Source organism: Rhinolophus hipposideros (genome assembly GCF_964194185.1).
Source record: "Rhinolophus hipposideros genome assembly, chromosome: 9".
Lineage (NCBI taxonomy): Eukaryota > Metazoa > Chordata > Mammalia > Chiroptera > Rhinolophidae > Rhinolophus > Rhinolophus hipposideros.
The window spans coordinates 6,650,609-6,677,145 of NC_138055.1; the positions used below are offsets into that span (position 1 = coordinate 6,650,609).

The 26,537-nt window shown below is 38.7% G+C and overlaps 1 protein-coding gene across 1 annotated transcript in view; it reads right to left on the reverse strand.

The window, feature by feature from the left end:
* Positions 1 to 26,537, reverse strand: part of EP300 (EP300 lysine acetyltransferase) — a 71,989-nt gene that overhangs the window by 11,026 nt on the left and 34,426 nt on the right. Inside the window, exons 7-23 of the mRNA XM_081060691.1 lie at positions 25,218 to 25,311; positions 24,508 to 24,645; positions 22,082 to 22,199; positions 21,199 to 21,373; positions 15,841 to 15,918; positions 15,288 to 15,397; positions 13,396 to 13,533; positions 12,297 to 12,731; positions 10,975 to 11,154; positions 10,594 to 10,738; positions 7,880 to 7,998; positions 6,460 to 6,699; positions 5,961 to 6,049; positions 3,820 to 3,900; positions 1,637 to 1,693; positions 1,452 to 1,529; positions 458 to 525 (exon numbers count right to left, since the gene is read on the reverse strand). Of these exons, the coding sequence (XP_080916817.1) occupies positions 458 to 525; positions 1,452 to 1,529; positions 1,637 to 1,693; positions 3,820 to 3,900; positions 5,961 to 6,049; positions 6,460 to 6,699; positions 7,880 to 7,998; positions 10,594 to 10,738; positions 10,975 to 11,154; positions 12,297 to 12,731; positions 13,396 to 13,533; positions 15,288 to 15,397; positions 15,841 to 15,918; positions 21,199 to 21,373; positions 22,082 to 22,199; positions 24,508 to 24,645; positions 25,218 to 25,311 (2,343 nt within the window). The remainder of the gene's footprint in view (positions 1 to 457; positions 526 to 1,451; positions 1,530 to 1,636; positions 1,694 to 3,819; positions 3,901 to 5,960; positions 6,050 to 6,459; positions 6,700 to 7,879; positions 7,999 to 10,593; positions 10,739 to 10,974; positions 11,155 to 12,296; positions 12,732 to 13,395; positions 13,534 to 15,287; positions 15,398 to 15,840; positions 15,919 to 21,198; positions 21,374 to 22,081; positions 22,200 to 24,507; positions 24,646 to 25,217; positions 25,312 to 26,537) is intronic.

Sequence of the window (26,537 nt, forward strand, 5' to 3'; positions counted from 1 at the left end):
ACCTACAAAACTAAACCAGATACTACCATAAGATTAATTAATATCAATTAATTGATAAAATTTTTGACTACCTTCCTGCTCCACACTCAACTGAAAAGATTACATAGGTCAAAACCGAGGGACTCACTCATGGGATGGCAATACTGGACAAATACCTCACACCCGGCCCCCATTAGGAAATGCCCCAAATATGGAGAAATGTAGGAACAAGAAAAAAACAGATTCTGTATTTTACAAATCCTGATCCTTGAAAATTTTTTTTCTTGGGTCTAACGAATCTCACACCAAAAAGTACTTTCCAGTTCAACTCTAAGTACATTTTAGAGAAGTTATTTATTTTTAGTTTGGTTAAATATTTTAAGTAAGGTTGAAACAAATTAATTTATTTTGGATGGTTCATTCTTAACTCTGATTCAGTGAAGTTTGCCAAGGTGTTACCTTTAAGAATGAAACTCACTTTTAGCAGAAAACTTATTTTCTTTCCTAGTTCGTGCAGTTTTCTTTAAACAACCATCACAGACAAACCTGAAATGTAAATCAAGACTTTGCTTACAAAACTTAGAGAAACAGTTAAAATAGTAGTACACTACAAAAATCTATTTTAAGTAAGTATAAAGTTAAAATCCAAAAGATGACCTGGGAGAAATATTTCTAAATATATAACAGAGTTAATACAACCAAAATACAAAGAGCTCGTAGGTAATCATTAACAAAAAAATACCTAATTGAAAACAGGCAAAAGACGTGAGAAATGTGAAAGGCACATAAATTGGCTTACATGTGAAAAGATGAAAGATTATATATTAAAATAGGAATTTTGTCGTTTGGCCAATCACACTGGCAAAAGTCTATGTGCTACTGGTGGGAATGTAAATAAGTACAGTGCTATAGCAGTACCAATAGATTTAAAACGTACATTCTTTGTCCTGCAATTACGTAAGGATGTATATACATAAGCAGAATTTTTTACAAAAATGTGAACTCATCAACTAGCTGACAGATAAGAAGTTACAAGAATCACTGCAAGTCTCTTAGTTACTCTCACCCATTCTGTAATTAAGAGCACTCAAAATGCATCTCTAAAGTCAAGCCATATGAACATCGACTACTACAATTTTCCTGTGTTACATTCTGGAAATTTCTTAATTATAACTTGCCTCCACTTGCCTGTGACCTCCAAACCAGGATTAACAACCAGTCTAAGAAAAGCAAAGGACACTGTAGCGATTCCATGCTAAGGAGAGTCAGGCCTTGATGCACAAACACCCTCCTCCCTTCCCACGGAACAGCAGGCATCAGCCCCATTCTTGCAGGGTGAGCAGTGGCCCATAACAGTAGCAGGTAAGTGTCATGATGGACAAAAATCCACTTATTGCTATCAAAGTCCCTATGATGTGCCACTAAAACTCATGATACAACAAAATGTCCAGAGCAAACACTGATGGTCTCACCCAGACGGCCAGATGACCTCATGATGAAGCACACAGATCTGATGCATCTTTCTTCCACACTCTGTACATTCAACAAATCTGGAAATAAAAAGCCAAAAATCAATACTTCCAATATTCCCAGATTTCTGAAAATTAAAGGAAAAAGGAAAATCAATAAGTATACTGAGAATTCAGGAACTACTTACAGTTCGGGATCCAGTGTGTCATTTTTTCTCTTGGAAAACTGTTCTTTATTTATTGTACTAAGGAGAGAAGAGGGACGCAATGAGAAAAAGCGATACAGAAAGATGAGCACTGTGACCACTGGTCTAAGCCAAGGAACGAATCCCATACTGTAAGTGGATTCTTTCCATCTCCTAAGAATATACTGACGATCATTAAACAGGTATATTCTTGGCTCCCACAAAGTGCATGTTTACATAAAGGAATGCCTGTGTTTTTGGAAAGGACTTCATAGTAAATCTACTTCTCCTAGTAGGAAATGGAGAACCCAGAACTAGAAACATGAGTTTGTTCTTTTCCTTTTAAAATCCTACCTGTTACTCTTAATGTTAGCTATTTATGCCTTTTATAGTTTAATGTTCCAAGACTGAACTATGAAAGATGGTGTGTATAGAGGGAGCTAAACCACTATTTAAAAGTAACATTAATTTTTTTGGAAAGTCTAAGCTTTTTGTTAATAGAAAATTTCAATGTTAAGAATACATACTTTAGACTGCTTATAAAGGGTAAAATATTGTTTATTTTATAGTATTCATTTGAAAATTTTCACATGGTCTCCCATCCTGAAATCTAGCATACCACACTACTCAGAGTCTCACAAATACAGAAGTTAACAGTCTTATAATTCTCTACCTAGAATAAACTTCAGGGGGCCCCGACTCTGACTACTGTAATTCTTCTTGAAATGAGGACACCTTGGGGTGGCGGGATGGCTCAGCTGGTTAGAGCGTGAGCTCTCAACAACAAGGTTGCCGGCTCAATTCCCACATGGGATGGTGTGGGCTGGAACTAAGATTGAAAACGGAGACTGGACTTGGAACTGAGCTGAGCCCTCCACAGCTAGATTGAAGGACAACGACTTGGAACTGATGGGCCCTGGAGAAACACACTGTTCCCCAATATTCTCCAATTAAAAAAAAAAAAAAAAGAGGACACCTCCATGTTTAAACCGTCTCCCACTACCTAGAGCCTTGAGCTACCCCTCTACCAGAACTAAGGCCTTGCTATTCAAAGTGTGCTCTAAAGAGCAGCAGCAGAGGGTCTGGGAGTTTGTTGGTGATGCAGAGGCTCACTACAGACCAGAAGAATCGGAAGGGCGTTTCTGCAGCGTTCAAAGCCCAAGGTTTAAAACGTGTAAGGAAGACACTCAGCAGTACCAAGAGTAAGGCTGCCTTCCTTGCCCACATCAGGGAAACCTAGCCAGAGCCGACATCCTGTTTTAGCCAAGGCTAAGAAAGTCTCCTTACGGCTCAAGGGGACCTAGGACCTATTCTCCAGAACAGTGCCTGACCCCACTACACTGTACTGCACTGGTGATTGAGGAAGAGTGCAACTTCAAAACCCAATCTGCAAAAATTCACCAATTTTTCTCAGAAGCCCTGTTTTAACCTCACAATTCCGTATTTTTTGGAATGTTCTCAGTTGCTTCTGTCCGTTATAGGTTAGACCAGAAAAGAAGCTGAAGAATATTGAAAGTACACCAAACAGTGCTTCCTAAAACAGTGCAAATTTGAAATACGGTGTCTAACTAAATCTTAGAGATTAGAAGTACAAGGAGGCAGTTGAGGATATATTTGGAATTTTTTTCTTGGCATTTACCAAATAGCTTGTAAGATTACAAAATCCCAATGAAGTCTCTTTTTAAGTAAGTCACTCTAACAAACTCCTAAACCACTAATGTTCAACCAGAGTCACAATAATAGTGATTATTAACCTATATGAGAAAGCTATTTGTTTAATTCCCTCAAACTCAAAACAGTTAATACTAAAGTTCCTTTGCACTACACTTCAATATTTAGGAGAGAAGCTGATTGTGTACTTAAAGAAAAAATGTATCTAAAATGACCACCCAATGCTGATGTATTTGCTAACAGAACTCTCCAAGATGGAAATATTCTCTATCGGTCCTGACCAATATGGCAGCCACTAGCCACAGGTGTCTATCGAGCACTTGAAATGTGGCTAATGCAAGTGAGAAACAATGTAAAATTGTATTTACTCAATGAATTTGTATTTAAGTAGCCATCTGTCACTAATGCCTACCATATTGAAGAGCATAACCCAAAACCACTTAGAAGCCAGATTATGATCAGCTGACAACAAACAGAAATAAGACAGCAGTTTCCAAAAGGATGCCATTACTTACGTTTGAGGCTGGGAAGGGTCATCCCCCAAAGAAACGCTCTCCCCTTGGATTTCATTGAAACACTTCTCACAGAAATGATACCTGTCGGCAAGAAGGCCATACTGGGGTGAACTGTTCCGTTCACACAACACAGCCCAAGCCAAGCAACGAAGCCACCAATCACAGCAGGCCAAGGAGGGGGACGGGAGCAGAGAGCAGGTCATCAACGGCGACAAGGACATTCAATGATGCAGATTTATGGGCCCCACAGTATGGGTTTTTTTTTGTTTTTGTTTTTTGTTTGTTTGTTTGTTTTTTGTTTTGTTTTGCAATCAAAGCCAAGTGCGGACAACGACAAGCATGAGGGAGAAAAAAAAACACAAAACAAACGAAGAAATGAGGGATTGCAGGACAAAAAAACATAAAAGCAAGACAAGACAACACAAAGCAGAAAGCCAAGGCAAAGCACAGATTAGCATTAAATATCTCAAATGGAATCACAAGTAGCAAATGATTACAGCAAATAAAAAGTTTCACTTACACAGACCTACACCCTTTCAGTATAGTAACTACTGCTAATTGAAGCAAATAATCAAAAGGAGGAAGGAGGGTAAATACACTGGGGAGAGAACTGCTACTCTATTACCTAAACATAGCCATCACACACTACTCCCCACTTCCCCCAGAAAAATCCACTAAGGATATAGTACAAGGAAATAATCACCTAAAAACAACAGTGGGTTGAAAAAAAAACAAAATTTCTTTTTGATCTCACAAAGCCACATAAAAAAAAAATTTCAATGAAAAGTCTGTACAAGCAGTTAAATACCGATTGTAACCATTGACTGACATAGTTGAAAGGCAAAGAAAGGCAGTGGTGTACACAGGCACATGATTACACGTTCCTTGGTATGAAGATTATAAAACTGTAGATTCATGTTAAAGATCCAAAAACAGTACGTCAAGATTGTAGCATGAGGAAAGTTTCATGCTGGTTCTTACTTGCTTTTTTGAACATAAGGTGCTTAAAACAACTTGAGACCCCTTTTCCTAGGTTTTAATGAGTAAAAAACTGGATTCTGATGCCTACAAAAGACTAGGAGAATGCACTAACTTTTTGTAAATACAACAAAAAGTTTAAGTGACTTTTTCAAAGCTAGAAATGCATCTGTAGCACACAAGTTCAGCAAAAACCACCTCCATGGGCTTGGTTTTATTAAACAGTATTAACTGCCCAGCCTTGCTATTATACTGTCTCAGAGCCCTAAGAAAACACCCTATGCAAGCTACCGTGTTTCCCTGAAAATAAGACCTAACCGGAATCTAAGCCCTAGCATGATTTTTCAGGATGACATCCCCTGAACATAAGCCCTTATGAGTCTTTTGCAGCAAAAAATAATATAAGACCCAGTCTTATTTTCGGGGAAACACAGTATATTGTAGGCTGATTACTGAACATGGGAGACAAATCATGGTTAAGATAGATTAGTGACTGCAAGTTTTGTAATTACAGCCATTATTTGGGCAGGAGAAAACAAGGCAGAAGTGCCTAATTTAATAGAACCCTACCATCGAATGTCATATGCATGTTTGTGTCAGTAACCGTCTGATACACTGCTAGTTATGTAGGTGTTCCTTTTTATTTGCTTAATAGGAGCAAAGAAAATACTCTGGAATCCTTTTTTCAAATACATTTCCAAAAAGATAGAGCTGGCTGACAAACTTCTGGTTAAGTTTTCTCGGTGGGTAGTTTTGGGAAATGAGATAGCCAGCAGCAATTTCATGGAAAGACTAATTAGTTTGAAAATTTCAGCTTTGCCAGAGGCTGTGGTGAGCTATGAAAGGACAGTTGAAAAAGAAGTGGGACCTGGGGTGTAATCCCACTTATGCCATCAATCCACAAAGTTGCTTAACTTCCCAATGCCTTTTGGTTCCTGTCTTTTCCATTTTTATAATTAAGGACCCAGACATCTGACGCAAGGCTATCTGCTAGAAAACTGTCTAATTCTACAAAGGCAGAATGCAAAGACTGAAACTTGTGCTGTACAGTTGTTTTCAAGCGAGTTACACATCAACTGTGACTGTACATGTGTTGGTCCATCTGCATGCACTCCCTAGCCACGTGAACACGTGGACCATGGGTCACACATGGTCCAGCTTACCTGTTCTGGTAACTGTAGTAAGTGGCATCACGAGGGATTGTGCATAACTGTTTGCCATAACAACAGAGTGTCTGTGGAGAAAATTCCAACTGCAAAAGAAACAATTCATTACATAGTAGACAGGCCTGAAGGACAAGGTAGGATATTTACATTGGCAAATCACAACAAGCCAGCGAAGACTTAGTTCTCACTTGTATTGACCATAATGGGCTATTTCAGTTTCCCAGGCAGTTCACAGAACTAAAACCATTCTAGCTCATGACTCAGTAGGCTTAGCAGTCATGTCCTTCCACCATTTACCAAAGAACTCAACAGGACAAGTGGGGCTCAATATGAATTGGTATGCACATAATACCAGTATATGCCAGGTACTATGTATGAACCCACAGGTGATTATCAAGTCCAGAGAAGTTTACAGAGAAGTTTATAATCTGATGCTTCAGGATTCTAATTAGTTAAGTTTCCAACACAATTTTTATCTGTCCAGAAATTTTCTTACCTTTCTGCCACAACAATATCCAAGGCTTTGCATGACTGGGTCAATTTCTTGTTCAAAGACCTCAGACAGCTTGGAGCAATATTTGTACACCCGCGATGTTTTCCGATTATATAACCAGGCATTGTTAAACATCAGCCAAATGTCATCCACATACTGCCAGGGTTCCTGATACTGTCCAGTGTCTAACTTCCTCTTGATGGTAGAAAGATCCATGGGGCTCTTTACAATATCAAAGTAATCCTAGAAGGACAAGCGACACCAAGGTATTACCCCAAAGTGTGAGTACACTGAAGGTAGACGGTGCATTTTCATTGTTTATCATTATTAATATTCCAGATAATGTTGAGTATTTGACCTGTCTATATTAATGGAGAGTCAGTCGACTGATATCCAACACTCCTTTATCTTTAAATCATTTAGTCTACAGAGATCTGAAGCAGCTCAGAGGGCAGAGAGTAACAGCTCCCAGACTTCCCAGACTGCAAGCTGATGGTCTACTGCAACTCTAGACACTGTACCATATAGTGTATGTGCGATCACTTAAAAACCCTACAACCTTTTAGTACTAGAAGGGACCTACAGGTGAGGAAACTAGTCCAGAGAACATCAGTGCTCCATCTAAAGTCAAAGAAAAATACAGGAAAAGGAAGTTCCTAATGGATTTTTGCCTCTTAAAGCACTCCATTGCTTTATGTAACACAACTTAAATCCCTCAAATGAAAGTTGCTAGCAGCATGGTGTATAAAGGCAACTTTTAAAGCATATGAAGCTAATCTAGGTCCATTTTTTCTGTCATGATCTACTGCTACACAAGTCCCACTCCTAGGTATATTCCCACTCCCACATACCCAAGAGGAATAAAAACATACACCCACACAAAAATTTGTTTGTGAATATCCATAGCAAAGCTAGTGTCAAAAGCCAAAAAAGTGTAAACAACCCAAATATCTATCAACAAATGAATAAAGAAAATGTGGTCTAGTCATACAAAGGAATATTGCTGGGTCATAAAAAGGAATGAAATATGACTCATGTACAACGTGGATAAACCTTGCAAATATTATGCTAAGTGAAAGAAGCCAGTCACAAAGAATCCCATACTATATGGTATGATTCCATTTAATGAAATGCCCAGAATAGACAAATCCAGAGACAGAAAGCAGACTAATGGTTGGTTGGGGTTGATGGTAGAGGAGGTTGAGGGAAATGGGGAGTGACTGATTGTGGATACGGGGTTTCTTTTGTGGGCTGATAAAAATGATCCCAAACTGATTGTGGCAACGGTTGCACAATCCTGTGCATACACAAAAACCACTGAGTTGTACACACTTTAAAGGGCTGACTTGTATATGTGAACCATATCTGAATAAAGCTGTGAACAACTCAAAAACCAAAATCAGAAATACCACCACATACTTACAGGGATTCCTAGAAGCTGAGGGTCCACAGGTTGACGAAAGGGAAGGGATTCTGGATCCTGTCGGTAAAGTGCCTCCAACGTTGGCATCAGTGCCTGACGTAACTCTTCTGGTTTGAAAACTTAAGAGTACATTTGAAAGTAGTTATAAATTAAGCAAAAGAAGAAAAAACAAGTTCAAGTCAAAGCTATCAAAATATCTAGAGAAACACAAAACACAGAACTGCCTACGCTGCCCTATGGAAATACCCCTAAGGGCGCACTTCCTTATCTGCGTCAGGTAGCACCTTCAAAGCACCAGGTGTAGTCATCTTCAAACACCATTCGTGACTCGGCTAATTTTTCAGTCTGAAATTCAGTTAAGATGTCTTGATCAAGTAGAAAAAGAATCCTAATCCTTCCAAAATTGATGAAGAAACTTATCAAAATAACATTCCAGAAAGATACTGGCGATGGCAAGGGATGCTGTCAAGAATAGGAAGGAGTCCTCAATCTTGATACCACTATTTAACAGGTCGGAAATTGGACCTGGCACTGTCTTATCACAGAAGGTACCAGAACCACGGAAGGGAAGAGCCCCTCGTTATGTTTTAGGGCTTAGGAAGAAGATAGTTACAATTTTAATGGCGAACATTAAGTTTTGATGAAAGCGAACTGGCACTTTTAAGAAAACTGACCTGGGAGCTGGGCTTCTTGTTACTCTCTAGTCCTAACTTTCGGTTAAACTTTATGGTTCTAACTTCTTGCAGTGAGGTGCGGGGGGACATACAAGGGCCATCTTGGGAGAGCTCTCTCTCTCTCTTGCATGTGGATGGTTGGCGGAAGGTGTATGTACCCACATTGCTGTGGTGTTTTTTTTTTTTTTCTTTCAAGAATAAACCCTAGTTTTGGTGGACTATCTAAAAGGTTATTTTACTCAAACAGTTTAAGGAAAGAGAGAACTAAACTGTTATGTTAGAGCCATGGACTCAGTTGATCAGGTTATATTCAAATGTGTTATCAGTATGATTCCCAAAGATTAGGAAAGATTTGCTGGCGCATCCCAAGTGGAATTAATTTAAGCCATCATTCAAGAAGCTAGTCATTAAGGGTCCAGTTTTGAGCTTTAAAAACACAGTCTAGGGGCTGGCCCAGTGGCTCAGGCGGTTGGAGCACCATGCTCCTAACGCCGAGACCGCTGCTTTGATTCCCACATGGGCCAGTGAGCTGTGCCCTCTATAGCTAAGATTGTGAACAATGGTTCTCCCTGGAGCTGGGCTGCTGGGAGCAGCCGGAGGTTGGCGTGAGCTGCCAGGGTCTGCTGTGTACTGCCATGAGCGGCTGGTGGCTAATGTGAGTGGTCGGCAGCCACCGTGAGTGGCTGGCAGCCAGCGTGAACTGCCGACCAACTGTCTCACTGGGGGGTGGGGGGAGTGCAAGGCTCATAATACCAGCGTGGGCCAGGGAGCTGTGTCCTACACAACTAGACGGAGAAACAACGGCTTGAACTGGAGTGGGGGGGGAGGCAGAAGGGGGAAAAAACCCCACTCTGGGCAGAGGCCTTGTTGTTTCTACTAGTTAAGAAAGTTTTATCTTCAGAAGGGTATACTTATTAGTACTTTAGATATTTTTCAACTTCTGGTGGGGGTTGCCGTGAAGAAAAAAAATCAGACAGAGGGGAGAGGTTTCTTTCTCTCTCACACTTGGCTGTACTCAAACTAGAATTTGAGCAAACTTGCGAGATTAGGTGTTTTAAAGAGAGATTCCTAATAGTAAGATTGGGTTTCTTGCTGTCTACATTAAAGAAAACACCTCAATATACACAAACCTTATTTTTGAAAGAAAATAATTTTAACACCAATACTTTTTTTCCCAAAGGAGGGTGCAGCTCACAGTGGCCCGTGTGGGGATCAAATTGTCAACCCTGGTGTTATCAGTACCACGCTCTAACCAACTAAGCTAACTGGCCACCCATTAACCCCAACATTTTAAAGTACATGTACTAATGGAACACTGATATATAAATCATCTCTGGGAGCAAAGAGATGCTCCCTTGAGCTAGTCCCACCTGGGCCACAGAAAGGTCTTTGGAGCCATAGAAGTTCTAGTCCTAAACGAGTTAACTTCTGTGGGAATTGTCTGAGTTTCTCACGGTGCTAAGCAGAGCTGCTTGCCCAGCTTGACTCATCCATGTTCAGAATGGTTCAGAGCAGAGACTACGCCTCAGCTAGCCTGGTTTGCTTATCAGCTAAGCGAGCTGGGGCCAGTTACTCAACCTTGTTGAGCCTCAGTTTTTCCACCTGTAAAATGGGATCAATAGCCTCACAGAGTTGTCGTGAAGCTATCAGATGAGACAATGCAGGTGTGTGTCATAGTACCTGGTGCACAGTAGGTTAACAATAAATGTGATGATTATTGCTATTATTTCCTGCATTTCAGCCAATGTTACTTGACAATTTCACTCCTCTGAAAAAAAGACAATTGTGATATTTGTGAACCACCCAACCCTGAAGAAATGATGGGTGTGACTGACCCAGTGATTCCAGGAAGCAAATACACCTTATAAAAATAGATAAAATCTTTTCCAACATTAGTAAATAACGAAGAGACCAGGCCAAGGGTTCCAAGCTTAATGAAGTCAATTTCCGAGGCCCATGGAACCAGATGCCTTATCCTATTCTTCTCAAGCTCTTAGGGTTTCTCCCCATCTCCAGGAACACAGAGCCTAAGACACTTACTTTTCTTCTTTGACTGTCCTGGGGCTGGAGACGACTGGGTAACTGAAGTACTTGGCTGGTCTTCCTCCTCTTTTGTTTCAGTTTTTAATTCAGTGCCTCTCTCTTCTGTTTCTGTAGGTTCCACTTTACAGTCCTCAGCTTTAGTCTAAAAAGGTAGGTTATTTTTAGTATTTCAAAGACATGCAACTGGATGCAATAAGACCAGTCTTATTTACTCTCCCCTGTGTTTGAGTAAATAAAGTCCCTTCAGATGAATCTGAAGACCCTTTCTCACACGGAAATCAATGAAATAAGACCTAATTATCAGAATACTTTCCTGTTTAATTGGGTTCCTAGATTGTAGTGCTAAGCAAATAACAGCGGCAATTGCCCTACTCTTACCTCTGGCATATCCTCTGGGTGAGTATCTGCTGGTTCTGGTTGATCCACTTCCATTTTAACCTCCATTTTCACTTCCTGTGAAGGCTGCTTCTCAGAAATGGTCTGAGAATTCACTTCTGTGCTACTAGTAGATGGAGGGTTTGAAACCTGTCCCTCAATGCTTACAGCTGGTTGGGAAAGCTGGGCAGAGATGGGAAAAAACCAAAAAGTTTGCCGATTAAACAACCAGAATTTAAGCTACACAACAAGAAGGCATGATTCATCACTTTCTAGGCCAGCATCATTATATCCATTTATGATGCTTTCGCTTACTGCCCATTTTCATCCCCTTGTCATAAATTATGCTTAGGAACAGGAGCCTGAAAACTTACACACACTGGCTGACTGGCTGTGCATAAAAGAGCCAGCAACTGTTTCTTTGGTACTATCCTTCTGTGGCAGTGTGTGAGAGGTGCCACGGTTTCAGAGATGACTACCTCGAGGAGCTCGTATTTACAGAGAAATGGAAAGAAAATAAGGATGACTGGCCATCTTGTTCTGTTTTTAACTTTTCATTTGGAAAAGTTTCACATGTACAGAACAGTAGAGAGAACATAATGAACCTTCATACTGAGTGGCTGTTTTGAATCATCACATTCTAATGGGATAAATGGCCATCTCTATCTTTTTCCTAAGTCTTCCAATAAGAAACTTCACAGTAAGTTTAGTCTTTTCTGGACCTACCCTACACATTAGGTTGGCGCAAAAGTAAATGAGGTTTAAAAATTTAAAATAACTGCAAAACTCGCAATTACTTTTGCACCAATCTAAGAGAATAAAATCAAATTTCTTTTCTGTGCTCTGCTCTTCTTGCCTTTCAGAGGACAGGATGAACCAATCACTGATGAACAGTGTTTTATGAAGTAGCTGTGATTCACGGGACTTTAGTTCACCAACACGACAGAGAATTAAAATATTAGTTAGTATCAGTAATCACATAGAGAGTTCTAAGTCTTGACACATAGAGTTCTATTAGTAAGGATGCAACTTCTAGATGTAGTCCCCCTTACATGCCTTGAAGTGTCAGAATACAACATGAACATAGAACGGTCAATATCATAAACCATATTTTTGAGCTCCTTCTATGCTTGGTACTACAACAGGAGGGAGAAAAAAAGGCAGAAAGAAAAGAAAGGGAAAGGAAGGCCCTAACTGCAGAGATTTTCGTCTAATTGGGGAGAAAACAACATGAAACGAACAGACTAGAAAGAACACAGCACAGACCTAACCAAACACCACAGTACAGTTGAAATGATTCTGCCCAAACCCAAGCCTCTGCTTACTGGAGTCGCAGGCTGCGGAGGCAGCAGTGGTGCTGTTGGGGTGGGAACAGATGCTGCTGTACTCTGCTGTGAGAGAGGCTGCTGCTGGGGCTGGTCGGCGGAAGCAGCAGCAGGAAGTGAAGCCTGCGCTTGTGGAGGAAGTTGCGTTGGTGGTGGCGTAGGGGACTGCCTTGGAGGTGGATGCAGTGCCTGGGTCTGCGGTCCAGGTGGCACGGCTGGAGGTGTAGGGACAGGGGCTGGAATTGCTGTTGCTGGGGGCTGCTGAGCCCCTATGCTTGGGGGAGTGTGGTGGGGAGTGGGGGTACGACTAGGTACAGGAGAGGGCGAGTTCTGATGCAGTGCTTGAGGGAGAGGGGGACAGTGAATGTGGCTCCCTTGAGACCCTGGAGGCATTATAGGCGAGTTCACAGGGCAGGAAGAACTGGACATTTGTGCCTGTTAAAATGAAAAACATAACAAGACGGCAATTAAGAGAATTAAAGAAATATTTACATACGCAGGCTACATGCACTTTAGGACATAAACTGATTAGACAGAAAATGGCAACGAATGTCTTCATTTAAAACTCGCATATACTATGAGTGTTGCATAGTTCAGTAGATTGAATTGCGAAGAGATGTACTATTTATTTGTCTGATGTGTCTGGTGAAAGGAAAAAAAATAAAAATCGGATAAAAATCTTGTTATGGGGGCATATTTTTGGATAATCTGACCAATGTATAGCCTCAGTTACTGCAGAGGCATGGGCCAGGGGAGTACACAGTGTCTTATGGCCTTTCTATACTCTCTTCTGCTAGACTTCTTCCTTCTGCATTGTAGTTGTCAACTAAGATTTCATTTTAAAGACTTTGCTACTAAAAAAAAAATGGTTAAAAGTATCAATTTAATCTAGTTCCGATTTTATAACACCATTGCTATGTTAGAGTAACCTCTTCATTGTTCAGAATACCATATATCCATAAGTGTTCTTAATAAAGACTTTAAAAATTGTATGCTTCCACCCACTATAGACTGTAGGCTGTCACCCTTCCCTGTAAAAAACAGATCAGAGTTTAAAGAATCACAAAAATAAGTAAGAAAATCCATTTGCGAGACATACTTGAGACACTGGGGCTTGCCCGCCAGACGGAGCCAAAGGCATATTCGTTACATTCATTCCCGGTGTTGAGAACGGAGTCTGGGGAAGGAACTGGCTCTGGCTGGAAGGCTGCTGCATGCGAGGCCCATAGCCCATAGGCTGCACACACAAAACACAGCAGCAAATTGCTTCATTAGTTATTCTATTAGAGTAGCTGGCATCACTGCTCTGGCCATGCTGTGAGGAGGGGGGGCAGGAAAGGAGGAAAGTGGTGCAAAAGCTGACCCTCATGCCAAGATAAGAGAACAGCCTCATAGCTTACCTTAGCCTACTCTAAAATTACAAGAGGTTACAGACAAACAAATTCTCTGGTAAACAAATGCACCTAGAATTCTGACAAAGTAGATGTAATTGTTCCTTTACATACTGTTAAGTGACAAGAGTGAATCACAATTTCATGAGATCTTTGCTCACGTCAGTGGTAATATAAAAGCATAAACACTCCATAATGGGTACAAAGAAGTAAACTCTTACAAGTTGTGGCTGAACCTGGTAGCATTCACGGTCCACAAATACTCTAGGATTGTTACACTTCATTTCTAAAATGATCCCAAGCAAATTCAGGCCTTTAAAAAAGAACTATGGAGTATCAAAGGCCAAAAACTTCATAAGCTATGACAGGTATGTGTATTACAGATTAGAATGAAGACTAATAAGATTTCTTATTAAACATGGTGTGCCAAGACTGGTGCGCCAAGACGTTATATGCTAGACAACATGAAAAAGGCTCAAGAATTGGAGGCACTAGCTAACTCTGAAAGATAGGGTAAGGGCTGGGGCCAACCAAAGGATGCTAACAGGTTTAGCGTTCACATTAGGAGCAGTGAGATGTTGGGTCCTTTTTCTCTAGTCCCTAGGACCAGGCAATTGCCCCTCCATCACCCTTGCAAAAGACAAGTTTTCTGCCTGGATAGGTTCTGCATTTGGGGAAGACAGGCATTATAGAAGAGAGGTGACTGTGCTAAAGTGTGCAGGCTATTAAACAGAGACTCCAGAGAAAGGTGGCTGGCTGCCCTTATATGCTTTCCAGTACTACCGTGTTTCCCTGAAAATAAGACCTAGTGGGACAAGCAGCTCTAATGTGTCCTTTGGAGCAAAAATTAATGTGAGACCTGGTCTCATATTATATTTATTTATTTATTGTAGTAAAATAAGACCGGGTCTCATATTAATTTTTGCTCCAAAAGACATGTTACAGCTGCTTGTCCGGCTAGTTTTTTATTTTCGGGAAAACACGGTATGATTATGAACGGTACTTGAAAGCAAATCTTTCTTCTATTGTTTATTTTATATAGATTATCGTCAAGTGAGTTCTTAACTATACTGGATCCTATAATATATATACTTTAGAGACCTGGTTTTTCCTTTTAAAGCTTTCACGCCATCATACAGGTTCTCAAATAACTGGTCATAAAGTATTCCAAATTACAGATGTACCAAATTTAACTTAACAAATCTCTTAATGTACATTCAGAATATGGCCTTTTTTTCAAAATAGAGTATATAATACAAAATCCTTCACATAAATTTTCTTCAAACTATATATTTTTAGTATCTCAGTGATTATTTGTGTAAGATAAATTTCTAAAAACAAGGGTGAAAACTAAGGATTTTAGTATTCACCACCCATTTATTCTCATTTCTGAAACACATATAATCATTTAATCATGTCTGTATTAAGGTCAAATACAACAGAATTACAGAAAGAATCAAAGTTAAGGATTAATCATTTACAGTCAACTGTTGAAGCATGTGTGAAAATTTTTGTTTATGAATAGAAACAAAGAAAAAGGATTTTAAAAATGTCAGGTGAAAGCCAAAAAGATTACCCAAAACGGTCAAGTCAAACTTACTGGGTTGAGAGTTCCAGGTTGAGCTAACTGTCCATGGTGCTGAAGAGGAGAGGTTTGCCGGGGTCCAATAGGGGGCTGGGGCATACTTATCTGGCCAAATTGATTCAAACCTGTGAGTAAGTGTAAAATATTAGATCTGAACACCTTCATGGAATCAGAGAATAAAAGACGAAGTTCTTATTCCTGGTTCTACATCATTTTATCAGGACAAATACAGGAACCTGCTTTCAACTGTGAATGAATCTGTTTCATAGCCATAGAGGGGGCACTGTTAATTAATATCAAGTCTATCTTGGCCAGTTTTAAATGAATACTCAGTAGTTTATTTAATGTCCCTTGATTTTTGGCCCCTTGACCTGCCAGCCAACCTGTTCTTCACCCTTCCTTCTTCCCTGGGCTCCAACTCCGAAAGGTTTTCAGATTTTTCAAGCAGGTAATTATACTTACTGCTGGCCTCAGGCAAGAATCAAGGTGGCCAGTATAACCATGTAGTATACCAGGGACTCTGTTAAAAAGGCTGTGGTTACACACGTGGATTTCTCCTGTAACTTACCAGGCTGTGGAGTTATCCGCGGCATCATCTGGTTTGGCACACTGCCACGGATCATAGATGGATCAGGTAGAGGGCCATCTAGAGTGAAAGAGAGAAATGGTTAGAAAAGCATCTTTCAGTCAGCTTCCTTTCCTTTAAAAAAAAAAATAAAAATCCACAAAACATTTTTAGTAGTATTTTGAAGAATTCAGTATGAATCACAAAAGAATAAAAGCTATGAACTGGACAAGAACTTGAAGAAAATGATTAGTTCTGGAATATAAGAAAATGCCTCCAAATGGTTTTCATGCATTCCTTTATCAACTAGGACAACAGGAAGATAAGATAAAATCTTAAATTAATAAAAGCTACTTTAGCATTAATGTGCTACTATTTAACTAAGTCCGATTCTTTGGTTAGTATGTGAACACCTCCATAGATAAGAACCACAGATTTTGTCCAGTGACAAATTTGACTGTGTACCCCAGTAATACATTTTTATGAACACAAGCCCACTGTGAACACTGACTTTAATTCACATATTATATTGCACTACATATCATGCATCTCTTAGATGTAACAGAAATCTAAAAATGAGATTAAAATATGAATATATAATTTCTAATGTTTTTTCGGATTATCTGCACATCCTCTAGTGCAGCACTTCCCAACCTTTTTCCCATCATGGTGCAGATAAAACACTACTATTTCTATAGCACCCTGGGAAAAGATAGAATGCTTGTCATGAGCCAGCTCTATCCTGGACAGGCCCCACCCAAAGTGCTGTACACTCAAACCTGAGACTGCTCTAAAGAGAAGCCCACCAATTCAGACAACTCTCTAATTCTGCTGTCACTTCTCTTCATTTAATAAAAAGTTTGGTATACTAAGTAGCAACAAAAATGACCCCACGACTAAGTGGCTTACTGCAATTCAAGTTACTACTAAGTCCATTAGGACTTAGCACTAATATGGTTACTAATAAAACAATACAAATTGAAAACTGAAGAATGCTGGACATTTAGTCATATAATTTTTTATCTGCAAGTGTGCAATCTATGTTCACTACATAAAGATTAGAGAACACAGTAAAAAGAAAGAAACCTCTATTAATCGTTTTAATCCTCCACATATATAGTCACATACACTTTATACAAAACAAGGTTTTGACCTAACATACAAGGAACTTTTTCTCCTGTCAATAATATGGATAGGCATTGCAAGCTAAATGCCAGCAGGGGATGGCAGTTAGTATCAATAAGTAAAAACACTAGGCACCTGAAACAACAGGAAATGGGGAAAACTGGTGAAGTAGAGAAAGCACAACCCATCTAAACAGAAATCCACCACTCGTCATAAAATCGACTGCTGGCCTATTCAGCAGCTCTGAATTGCTCATTTATTGCAAGGAACATCTGATGAACATCTGAAGGAACGTTCTGATGATTATACGTATAGATCAGACAATCAAAAACCTTGTAACACACAACACTAAGTTATCCAGGAATCCTACCACCCCTTCAAGAAGCCAATGTTAATAGATTAGTGTTTATTTCTTCCATAACTGCTTTCTGGGAATATGCTACAGTTTTAAAAAATGAGATTATAACACATGTACTTATCTGTCATCAAATTTCTCTGTTTTTACATTTGCAAAAAAAAATAAAATTGAGTCAGCTCCTTATCCAATCTAATTAACTAGGTTTACCTTTTTCAGACTGTACATACATGTTGCTTACACTCGCTTATTAGTATGAACAACTTTCTGGGCCAACACATACATCTATGACGTAGCCACCCTTTGATTATATAATAAATGTACTATTATACTTCGCCAAAAAATCAAATTTTGTAGAAATACAAAGATGAGAAAGTTCAAGTCTTCCACAATCCTTCCTCTTACCCATAATCATTTTCTCTTCAAATATAAAAATTAGAAATAAATTCACTCCGAACTTAATACATCACATTAAGCAATTAAGTGTGAAAACTATTGTCTACTTTTCTTAGTTCCAGGTGTATGTCAATGATTTAACGTGAAATGATCACAGTAAGTCTAGTTAACATCTGTCACCATATAGAATTACAATTTTTTGTGTGATGAGAATATTTAAGATCTACTCTTGGCAACTTTGCATTGCAAATGTGCAACACAGTTTTATTAACTATGGTCAGCATGCTGTACATTACATTTACATTCCCAGGACTGACTTAGTTTTTAACTAGAAATTTGTACCTGTTGTCCTTTCACCCATTTTGCCACTCCCAATCCCCTCTAACACCCACCAATCTTCTCTGTATCTATGAGCTCTTTCTCTCTTTTTTTTAAAGATCCCACACTTTTTAAAAGTGAGATCACACGTTGTTGTTCTCTGCCTGACTTATTTCACTTAGCATAATGCCTTCAAGGTCAATTCATACTGTTGCAAATGGCAAAATATTCCTTTTTATAGCCAAATAATATTTCACTATGTGTATATACACAAATACACACACCCCATTTTCTTTATCCATTGATCCACCGATGAACATATTCTGGCTATCGTCAATAAAGCTGAAATAAACATGGGGGTGCGTATATATTTATCTTATTAAACTCGTTTCTCCCTTATGACACACTTCAGGCTTTATGCCTAGTCAAAGCTATCATTCCTTTCTTTGTGGTTTGGTTTGATTTCCTGGATGTTCCCTGATTTACTAATACCTGTACATTAAAGCAGAGTGATGAGCTAGGTTTGGTTAGCTGATTCAGTCTTTACTTTCAAGAAAATTTTTAAAAATTACTTTATAACTTTATTATAATTTTGTTTAGTTAACATACTTAATGGCTTAGAGAAGACTGAAGACAGAATGCCTGGGTTTGGTTCTGTCACTCACCAACCCTGACCACGCAAAGTTAGCTAACCTCTCTATGCCTCTCTGTTCCTCATCTATAAAATGGGGATAACAGCATCTACATTAGGATATTGCATCTCTCAAATCTGCTTTCTATAGCTATCATCTCTCTACTAATTTGATTTGTCATTTTTCATTTTGTAAAACAAAGCTGTTCTAAATCCTACCTTCTGTTTTGTTATTCATAATATGGTTTTAAACTCAGTTAACCTCCCAGTTCCTTTTCTTTACCCTGCTGTCTTTTTATCTTAATTTCTCCTGTGTAATCTTTCTTCTGAAAATTTCTTTTATTTTCTTAAATAACTCTTCAAATGTTTTTTCTATTATGCCGATCGTGATATTCCCTTGCAGTTTTTAACTTATCTATTCAAGGACCCCAGGTTGGATCCTTTCTAACTGTTATTTATCTCTATATAGGCAGCAGCCGCTCAGCATATGCAGTTTGCTCAAAAAAAGGGTAGGTGGAATCACCTTACGCTGTCATTCTCAGCCATATGATGACCTTCACTTTTAAATGTAGATGGCTCCTGATGGTTGGTGAAATCTTGTAGAGTCTTTGTATAGCTGTATGGTTACGTTAGCAATGTAAGACTGGATAACTTTTAGGATGTTTCGATAGTATAAATTATGCTACTGTGACTATACTTAAATTCTTACGAACAGTTTATTTCAGTCATGTTGTCACTAATGCACATTTTAACCTTTAGAGACCCTAAAAGGTCTGTACTGATTATATTCTTTCAGTTCCTTTTTCAATTTTTCTTCCCAAATGTTTCACCTTTCTCTCCCCCCTCAATAATATGTTAAGGAAATTAGTACCGTTAATATTCAAAATATTTTCCTTGGTTTGTACATTAATTATGGTTATGGTATCTTCTGTTGTCATAATTTTTCTTTAAAGATTCAAGGTAGTACCTAGTTTAGAAACCTTTCTCATTTTATATTTTCTTCAATATTCTATATAATACTTTCAGCTTTTTGTTTCAAGTTTAAAACTTTTGATTCTTCTACTATTAATTTCTGTATGGGGTAAAAGATAGGGATTTCATTCTACAAAATGTCAGATTCAGTATAAGCTATAGATCAACATATACTTATGGCTATACAGTTCTATTAATATTTGTTCCTGTTTACATTGTAACATACTGTTTTTACTCTAACATATGACTACAAAATTTAATATCTGATAGACTTTAAACTTGGTTCAAATTTCTAAAGAATTCAAGAATTCAAGTAAATGTTACCAAATCCAAGTATCTCACATTTGTCCACTTCTCTCTATACCTTCATTACCGCCCTAGTTTAAACCATTAGCCCTGAAGCTGTCTCAACTCTAGTCTTGATTTGTTTCTGAACATTTGTTCTCCTACCTGCTCAAAAAACACCGGCATTTTCCCTTGCCAGTGGGCCTCTACGTACTATTCCCTCTGCCAGAAATGTGGTTGCTGTTCTCAATCTATTCATATCATGGCCCAGTGAGAAAACACATCTAGCACACAGCAGTTAACAAATGAGGCTGCTAAGGGCCAGTGACAACAAACAGTTCTCCACTTTATTACACCAAGGCCAAGGGGGATGATTTGCTTAGCCCACCTATAATCCACTAATGGCATAAAAGTTGGTACCTGCTGGCTCAGTTGGCACTACCTATAGGTAGTCAGCTTTCCCTGACAAGAAATATAGGAGGGTGGTAGATGAGGGTAAATGGATCCAATATATAGTGACGGAAAGAGAACTGACTCGGTGGTGAGCACACAATGTGATAGACAGATGATGTAATACAGAATTGTACACCTGAAATCTAGGTAACTTTACGAACAATTGTCACCCCAATAAACTTTAAAACAAAAAACTGAAGAGAAATACAGGTTTTTTCTCCTATCATAGCCTCTTCCCACATCATTTAACAGCCTATGTTCTTTGTCACTATTGTGTACCTAACTCCACATTTTACTGCTTGGAACCTACTAATGAGTCAATGAATGAATAAGGAAATGTATAATCTTGGCTATCTGGTTAATTCATTAGGCCAAGAAGGCTGCTATAACCAGAACACTGAAACTGTCAAGATGAATTTTAAATGAAGCTTCTAAAAAATAGTTCTTAGCCTTTGAACATATCGTGTCAATATTAGTAACATGATATTGTGTGGTTAGGATGTATGAAAGCTGGTGGGGTCTTTGAACCTGCTCTGTTGGCTGCCTATCACATGCAAGTCAATGAAAACCTGTGGACTATCATTGTCTAGGTGCCACGATGAGAAAATTATCTTGGGCTCTAAAATTGATGGCAGATTATCAAAATATGTTAAGTGTCACGCCCAGAAATCTTCAGCTGCTTTTACTAGAGGATGAATTATTTTCTTTGCAAAGGTGAAAAATGCTAATTTGATAACTCCAGAATAGTTGCAAAAATTAATGGCTTTGGTGAGAAACCATTTTATTACTTATTTCCCTCAAAGTTACTGTAACAAAAAGCACTTACTAGAAGTCATTCCTGGTTGTGGCTGCCCCATGTTAGGCCCTGGATTCATGGAAACTGGCACCATGCCTGCAGCATTTGGTAGCATGTTTTGTTTTTGTAGTCTAGTCCTTCGTTTTTCTTCTAATTCTTTCTGGATTTTATAGATCTTCTCAGCTAGCAGATGGTAGTATTCCGCCTTTTTGAATTTTGGAAACAAAATAAGAGATCAGAAAAAAAGAACTACCATCAGGTAACAGAAAAAATGAACTAAGAACAGATATGAACTTCATTCAAAGAGGTAAGCAGAAATTAAAAAAGGGAGAAGAATCTAATCTTCTTTCTTAGATCATTCCAAATATGAGTTCGTTTTGGAATGATCATGTGAAAAGCAGCTTCATTATGAACCTACATAGTAAAGCATGACCTCTCAAAGTAAGTTTACAAAACGTGCTGGCAATTTACAGCCCATGGAAAAACTATGCTACATTTGGAAGAAGTGCCAATTTAGAGAAGAAAGTTCAACTAATGTAGAGAAACTGCAATATTACTAGAGATGAAAATACTAAGCAGCTGATTCACCATATTCTAGTGAAAATAGCACAGCACTGGAAACAGCTCAACCACTTTCTCAGATGACAGAAGGACAACCCAGATAAAGTGCCACATGAGTGCACTGTAGCATTAGAGGAAAAATGGAAGATTCTTGATGACATCCACTGGAAGACAATTACTTTGTTATCTTCACTGTGCACAATGAGAATAAGACAGGAGAGATCAAGGGTATCTTCTGAAATACACGTTGCAAACAAGAATAAACTAAGAATAAACAAGAATAAACTAGGCAACCAGAATAGGTCCATTTTTGACTTTATACAGAACTTCGTATAGAAAAACAGGTGCTCACTCGATTATTTGCAGATTCATACATGTCCCCTTCCACTTTCCGGGCATATGCAACCAGGTTTTCCATCCGTCGGTCTTTTAAAGCAGCAGGATCCGGAGTAGGAAATATGGCTTGAACTCTAAGAATAGAAAATCCTATCACTGTTATATCACATTAGCTTTTTGACCTCATCATTGAAATGTACAGTAGTTTAAACTTTTTTCTGATTAGTATTCTCTCATATTTTTTTTACAATGTACACATTAAGTAAAATTAAAAAGTGAAGGGTGGGATGTGCTCAAATATAAAATACTGACCAAAACGAAATTGTGTCTTTGTGGCAAAGGGTTTTTCTGATCAGAATATAAAAAAATGACTCCATAAATATACTCTCTGGCCCCTGTCACTCTCATGTGGAGCAAAAAAATTATACTGTGCAATTTGCATAACAGAAGTGAGAAAACCTGACCTTTGTTACAGTATCAAGTAGCAACAGCCTTCAGATCAAAAACTGAAGTGAAGGGGGCACAATGATTCTGCTAAATTCGGTATCTTTTTCTCTCTAGCCATTCCCAACAAAAGGCTTGGCAGCCGCGTTCCAAAAGACTGACAAATGTGATTTCCAGCCACTAATTTTATCATTTCAACATCTCATGTTCAGTTGTATATAGTACTTGAAGGAATCAGATGGGGAATAAATAAATGGAAGCTTAGAAGAATACTTGTGTTGGTTAAAAAAAAAAAATCCACAACCATACAATAAGCTTTTAACATCAAGTTAGATGATCCACCTCAAATAGTTATCTCTGTTCATTAAATATAAGTTCCTAAACAATTTAATTATCACAAAATACATTTGTTTTGGTTATTCCTTATTAATTCATTTTATGAAAACCTCAGAATTTGGGCTGGCCTGGTGGCTCAGGTAGTTGGAGCACCAGGCTCCTAATGCCGAGGTCACTGGTTTGATGGGCCAGTGAACTGCACCCTCTACAGCTAAGATTGTAAACAATGGCTCTCCTTGGAGCTGGGCTGTCGTGGCTGCTGGAGGTTGGCGTGAGGTGTCGTGGGCTGCCACAAGCTGCTGTGTGCTGCCGTGGGCTACCATGTGCTGCCAGGATCGACCAGTGGCCAGCATGAGAGGCTGGCAGCCAGCGTGAGCAGCCATGGGCTGCTGTGTGCCGCCATGAGTGGCCGACAGCCAGCGAGAGCTGCCGTGAGCTGCCGACCAATGACCGGTGACCGACTGCCTCAGCTAGGTGGAGTGCAAGGCTCATAATACCAGCATGGGCCAGGGAGCTGTGTCCTACACAACTGGACTGAGAAACAACTGCTTGAACAGGAGTTGGGGGGTGGGGTGCGGAACCACATAAAACAAACCTCAGAATTTCCTCCTTGTTGTCAAGTTCCACTTCTAGTGCTATTGTTTTAGAATTCCTAAATGAAACCCAGGTATAATTGGCTAATGTAACAAAAATAAATTAAGAAGATAAAAGATAAGCCACATGGTTCTAAGCCAATAAAAAATATGGACGGAACAAATGAGACCCCTCTATAAAGTGGAGAAGAAATGAAAAAAGACTGCTTTCTCCAAGAATAAAAATGCTGCATGTTGTCTCAAGTGTGAGCTCTGTAATCAATGAGGTCTGAGCTCTATCTTTATGACACCGTGTTTCCCCGAAAGTAAGACCTAGATGGACAATCAGCTCTAATGCATCTTTTGGAGCAAAAATTAATATAAGACCTGATCTTAATATTACGTTAGATAATACCCGGTCTTATATTATAGTAAAGTAAGACCGGGACTTATATTAATTTTTGCTCCAAAAGATGCATTAGAGCTGCTTATCTGGCTAGGTCTTATTTTTGGGGAAACACGGTATTGGGCGCTCCATTTCCCCCCTCTATTCGCCTTTTCCCCTCTTTATTCTGACAAGAGCTCTTTAAATAAGATAGTGTTTGTGAAGCAAAGTGCCTGGGCATATATCAACTTCTCAACAAACAGTGCAAACTATTTCACAAACTATTGATATGTGCACATCAGAGGACCAGAAGCTAGGCCCCAAGATTCAACTTGTCCACATAATAAAACAGCACTGCCACTGCCATATTGTAATGAGCTGAGATGTAGTTCTTTTTTAAAACATGAGTTTTGTAAATAAAGGTAGTGGCACTAAGATGAATAATTTTTAACTAGTGTATGATTACTGTCATTAGGCAGAACAGTTGTCACATACTGTTCAAGTTGAAAGACTCCTAACAAATTATGGTGAAAAAGTTGAGAAGCAGAGAATAGGAAGCAAGAAAGCATCAGAAGCAGAAGCATCATCAGCAACTGCCAAGTTATAGAAACACCAATACAATTCCTCTTGTGGGGAAGTGCCTGGCAGGTTGGAAGTGTGTTGACATGGAAACTCTTTATGAATAAGACATGCCTACAATCTTACAGTTTGTGAACAAGATGATTTCGGAGATCCTGAGTAATGTCTTCATGCCATTGTTTCCGAATTCCAGTGCTGGATGGTTGCGCTGCTGTTGGCATAGGACCCAGGGAGGCCACACTGGCATTTTCACTCATCATTGGGCTTTAAAAAAGGAGTTGTGAAATAGTTTTAGTGAAGAGGGCAGAAGCAAGAAGATCCCATTAGAATCATTTAAGGAAGAGCTGACGGTGATGACTGCAATGGGTCCAACAAACTATGACAAGTCTATTTACATAAAGAAGTCTGGGGGGAATAGTGCATATGTTTGTGCTTGTGAGGGAAAGCGTTACCCCACAACAATTCATTTTGTGGAAGGGAGGGTGAAGACTTGGGTTTAGAAGCTAAGTCTTGTGTTATAAGACTATGTTGTCATTTTGACACAGCTTATCCCAGGGAATCTGTTGGGCAATGAACTAATTTGTAACACTGGGATAGAGCAAACTCATTTTTTAAGTAGCTGCATACCTGCAACTTCCTACCATACCGGTGGAAAGTGTAAGTTACCCTAGATAATTGATATGATTTCAAATAAGTTATAGAAAGCCTATAGTATGGACTCAAACATATTTGTCTTCATTCAAAGATAGGTTCAAATCAAAGAAACTAAAAAACACTAAGAAAACTTAACAAGTGTTTGAAACACAACATAGGGCACAAACCAAGATAAAACTTACTTTTGAGAATTTATGGCTGAATGCAACATCGAGTCAGAAAGAAGATTCGATGTTTGAACCCCTACACCGCCATTTACTCCCATAGGACTAGCATCTAGGTCAAAACAAAAAGCAAGATAGAATTATTTTAAATACCAGTAACAAAAAACAAACAAACAAGAAAAGCAAGGAAAGAAAAAGTACTAGAAAATATCAGAGAACTTTTTATCCTTTCAAGACCCAAAACTCAGAAGCCACAATCAGGACAACATTTAGAAATTTGAGAAATAAATAATCAACATAAAAGAAAGTCAAAAGACAAATGACAAATCAGGGGGAAAAAACTACTGGCAGCATATGTAATAATTATTAGCATTACAACCAGCAACACACATGTAAAGGCTAATCCATGAAGTACCCTTAAAAACCAGGTACTAGAAAAGGATGAACAATCCAATAGAGAAGGAACAGGTAATGTACACAAAAGAGATACAATAGGTTAAAAAAAATGCAAATATGCTCAACTGCACTTCCAGTGATATATTTTTAAAGCGGTATGTTTTTCATGTATGAAATTGTGAAAACTTTTAAAAGTTTGAGAATACCAAGTGTTGAGAAGAGTGTAGCGAAAAAAGCATTTTCAATGAAAATTCATAGATGTGTAAATTCACAGGCCCTTGGGAAGGCTATCTGGCAATTCCTAACAAATAAAAAAATTCATACACATATTCTTTGACTTAAGAATTCCACTTCTGGTATTTTGTCTTACAGTTAGGCTTATATGTGAATGGACAGGTGTTAAGTACAATGATGTTAAAAGGAGCAAACACTTACAACCAAAATTGTTTAGAAAACTGAACTATACATGCATATGCTTTTACAAGCACACACAGTTTATGTAAGGACATAAGGAACCTAAGTATGATGATCCCTAGGGAGGGGAATGAAAGGTGGTTGTTTGAGTTAAAGTTAAACATTTTTAATTGAATACTCCTTCGAACTGGTTTGAATAGCTCTATGTGCACATATTACTTCTTCAATTAGCAATTTTAATGAATTTGTTTTTAAAATAAAAGGCCACCAGCAATATTCACACACCAGATTTTCATGTGGTTAAGCAAAACTTATTTGATATGAAATTCTATTAATGTATCCCTGTATTTTTGTTAAAAACAAGGGGAAAAACACTTCCCACTAAAGTGAAAATAATTTCTCTGTTTAATAAAGAGAACTGTTGTTGCCTCCTTTTGCCGTGCTTCCTAAATGCTTAGGCAGAGCTTTGCTTCCGTCAGAGTATCGGGCCAGCTCTGAAATGTATTTGCTGTAAGTGGTCTTTTTGAA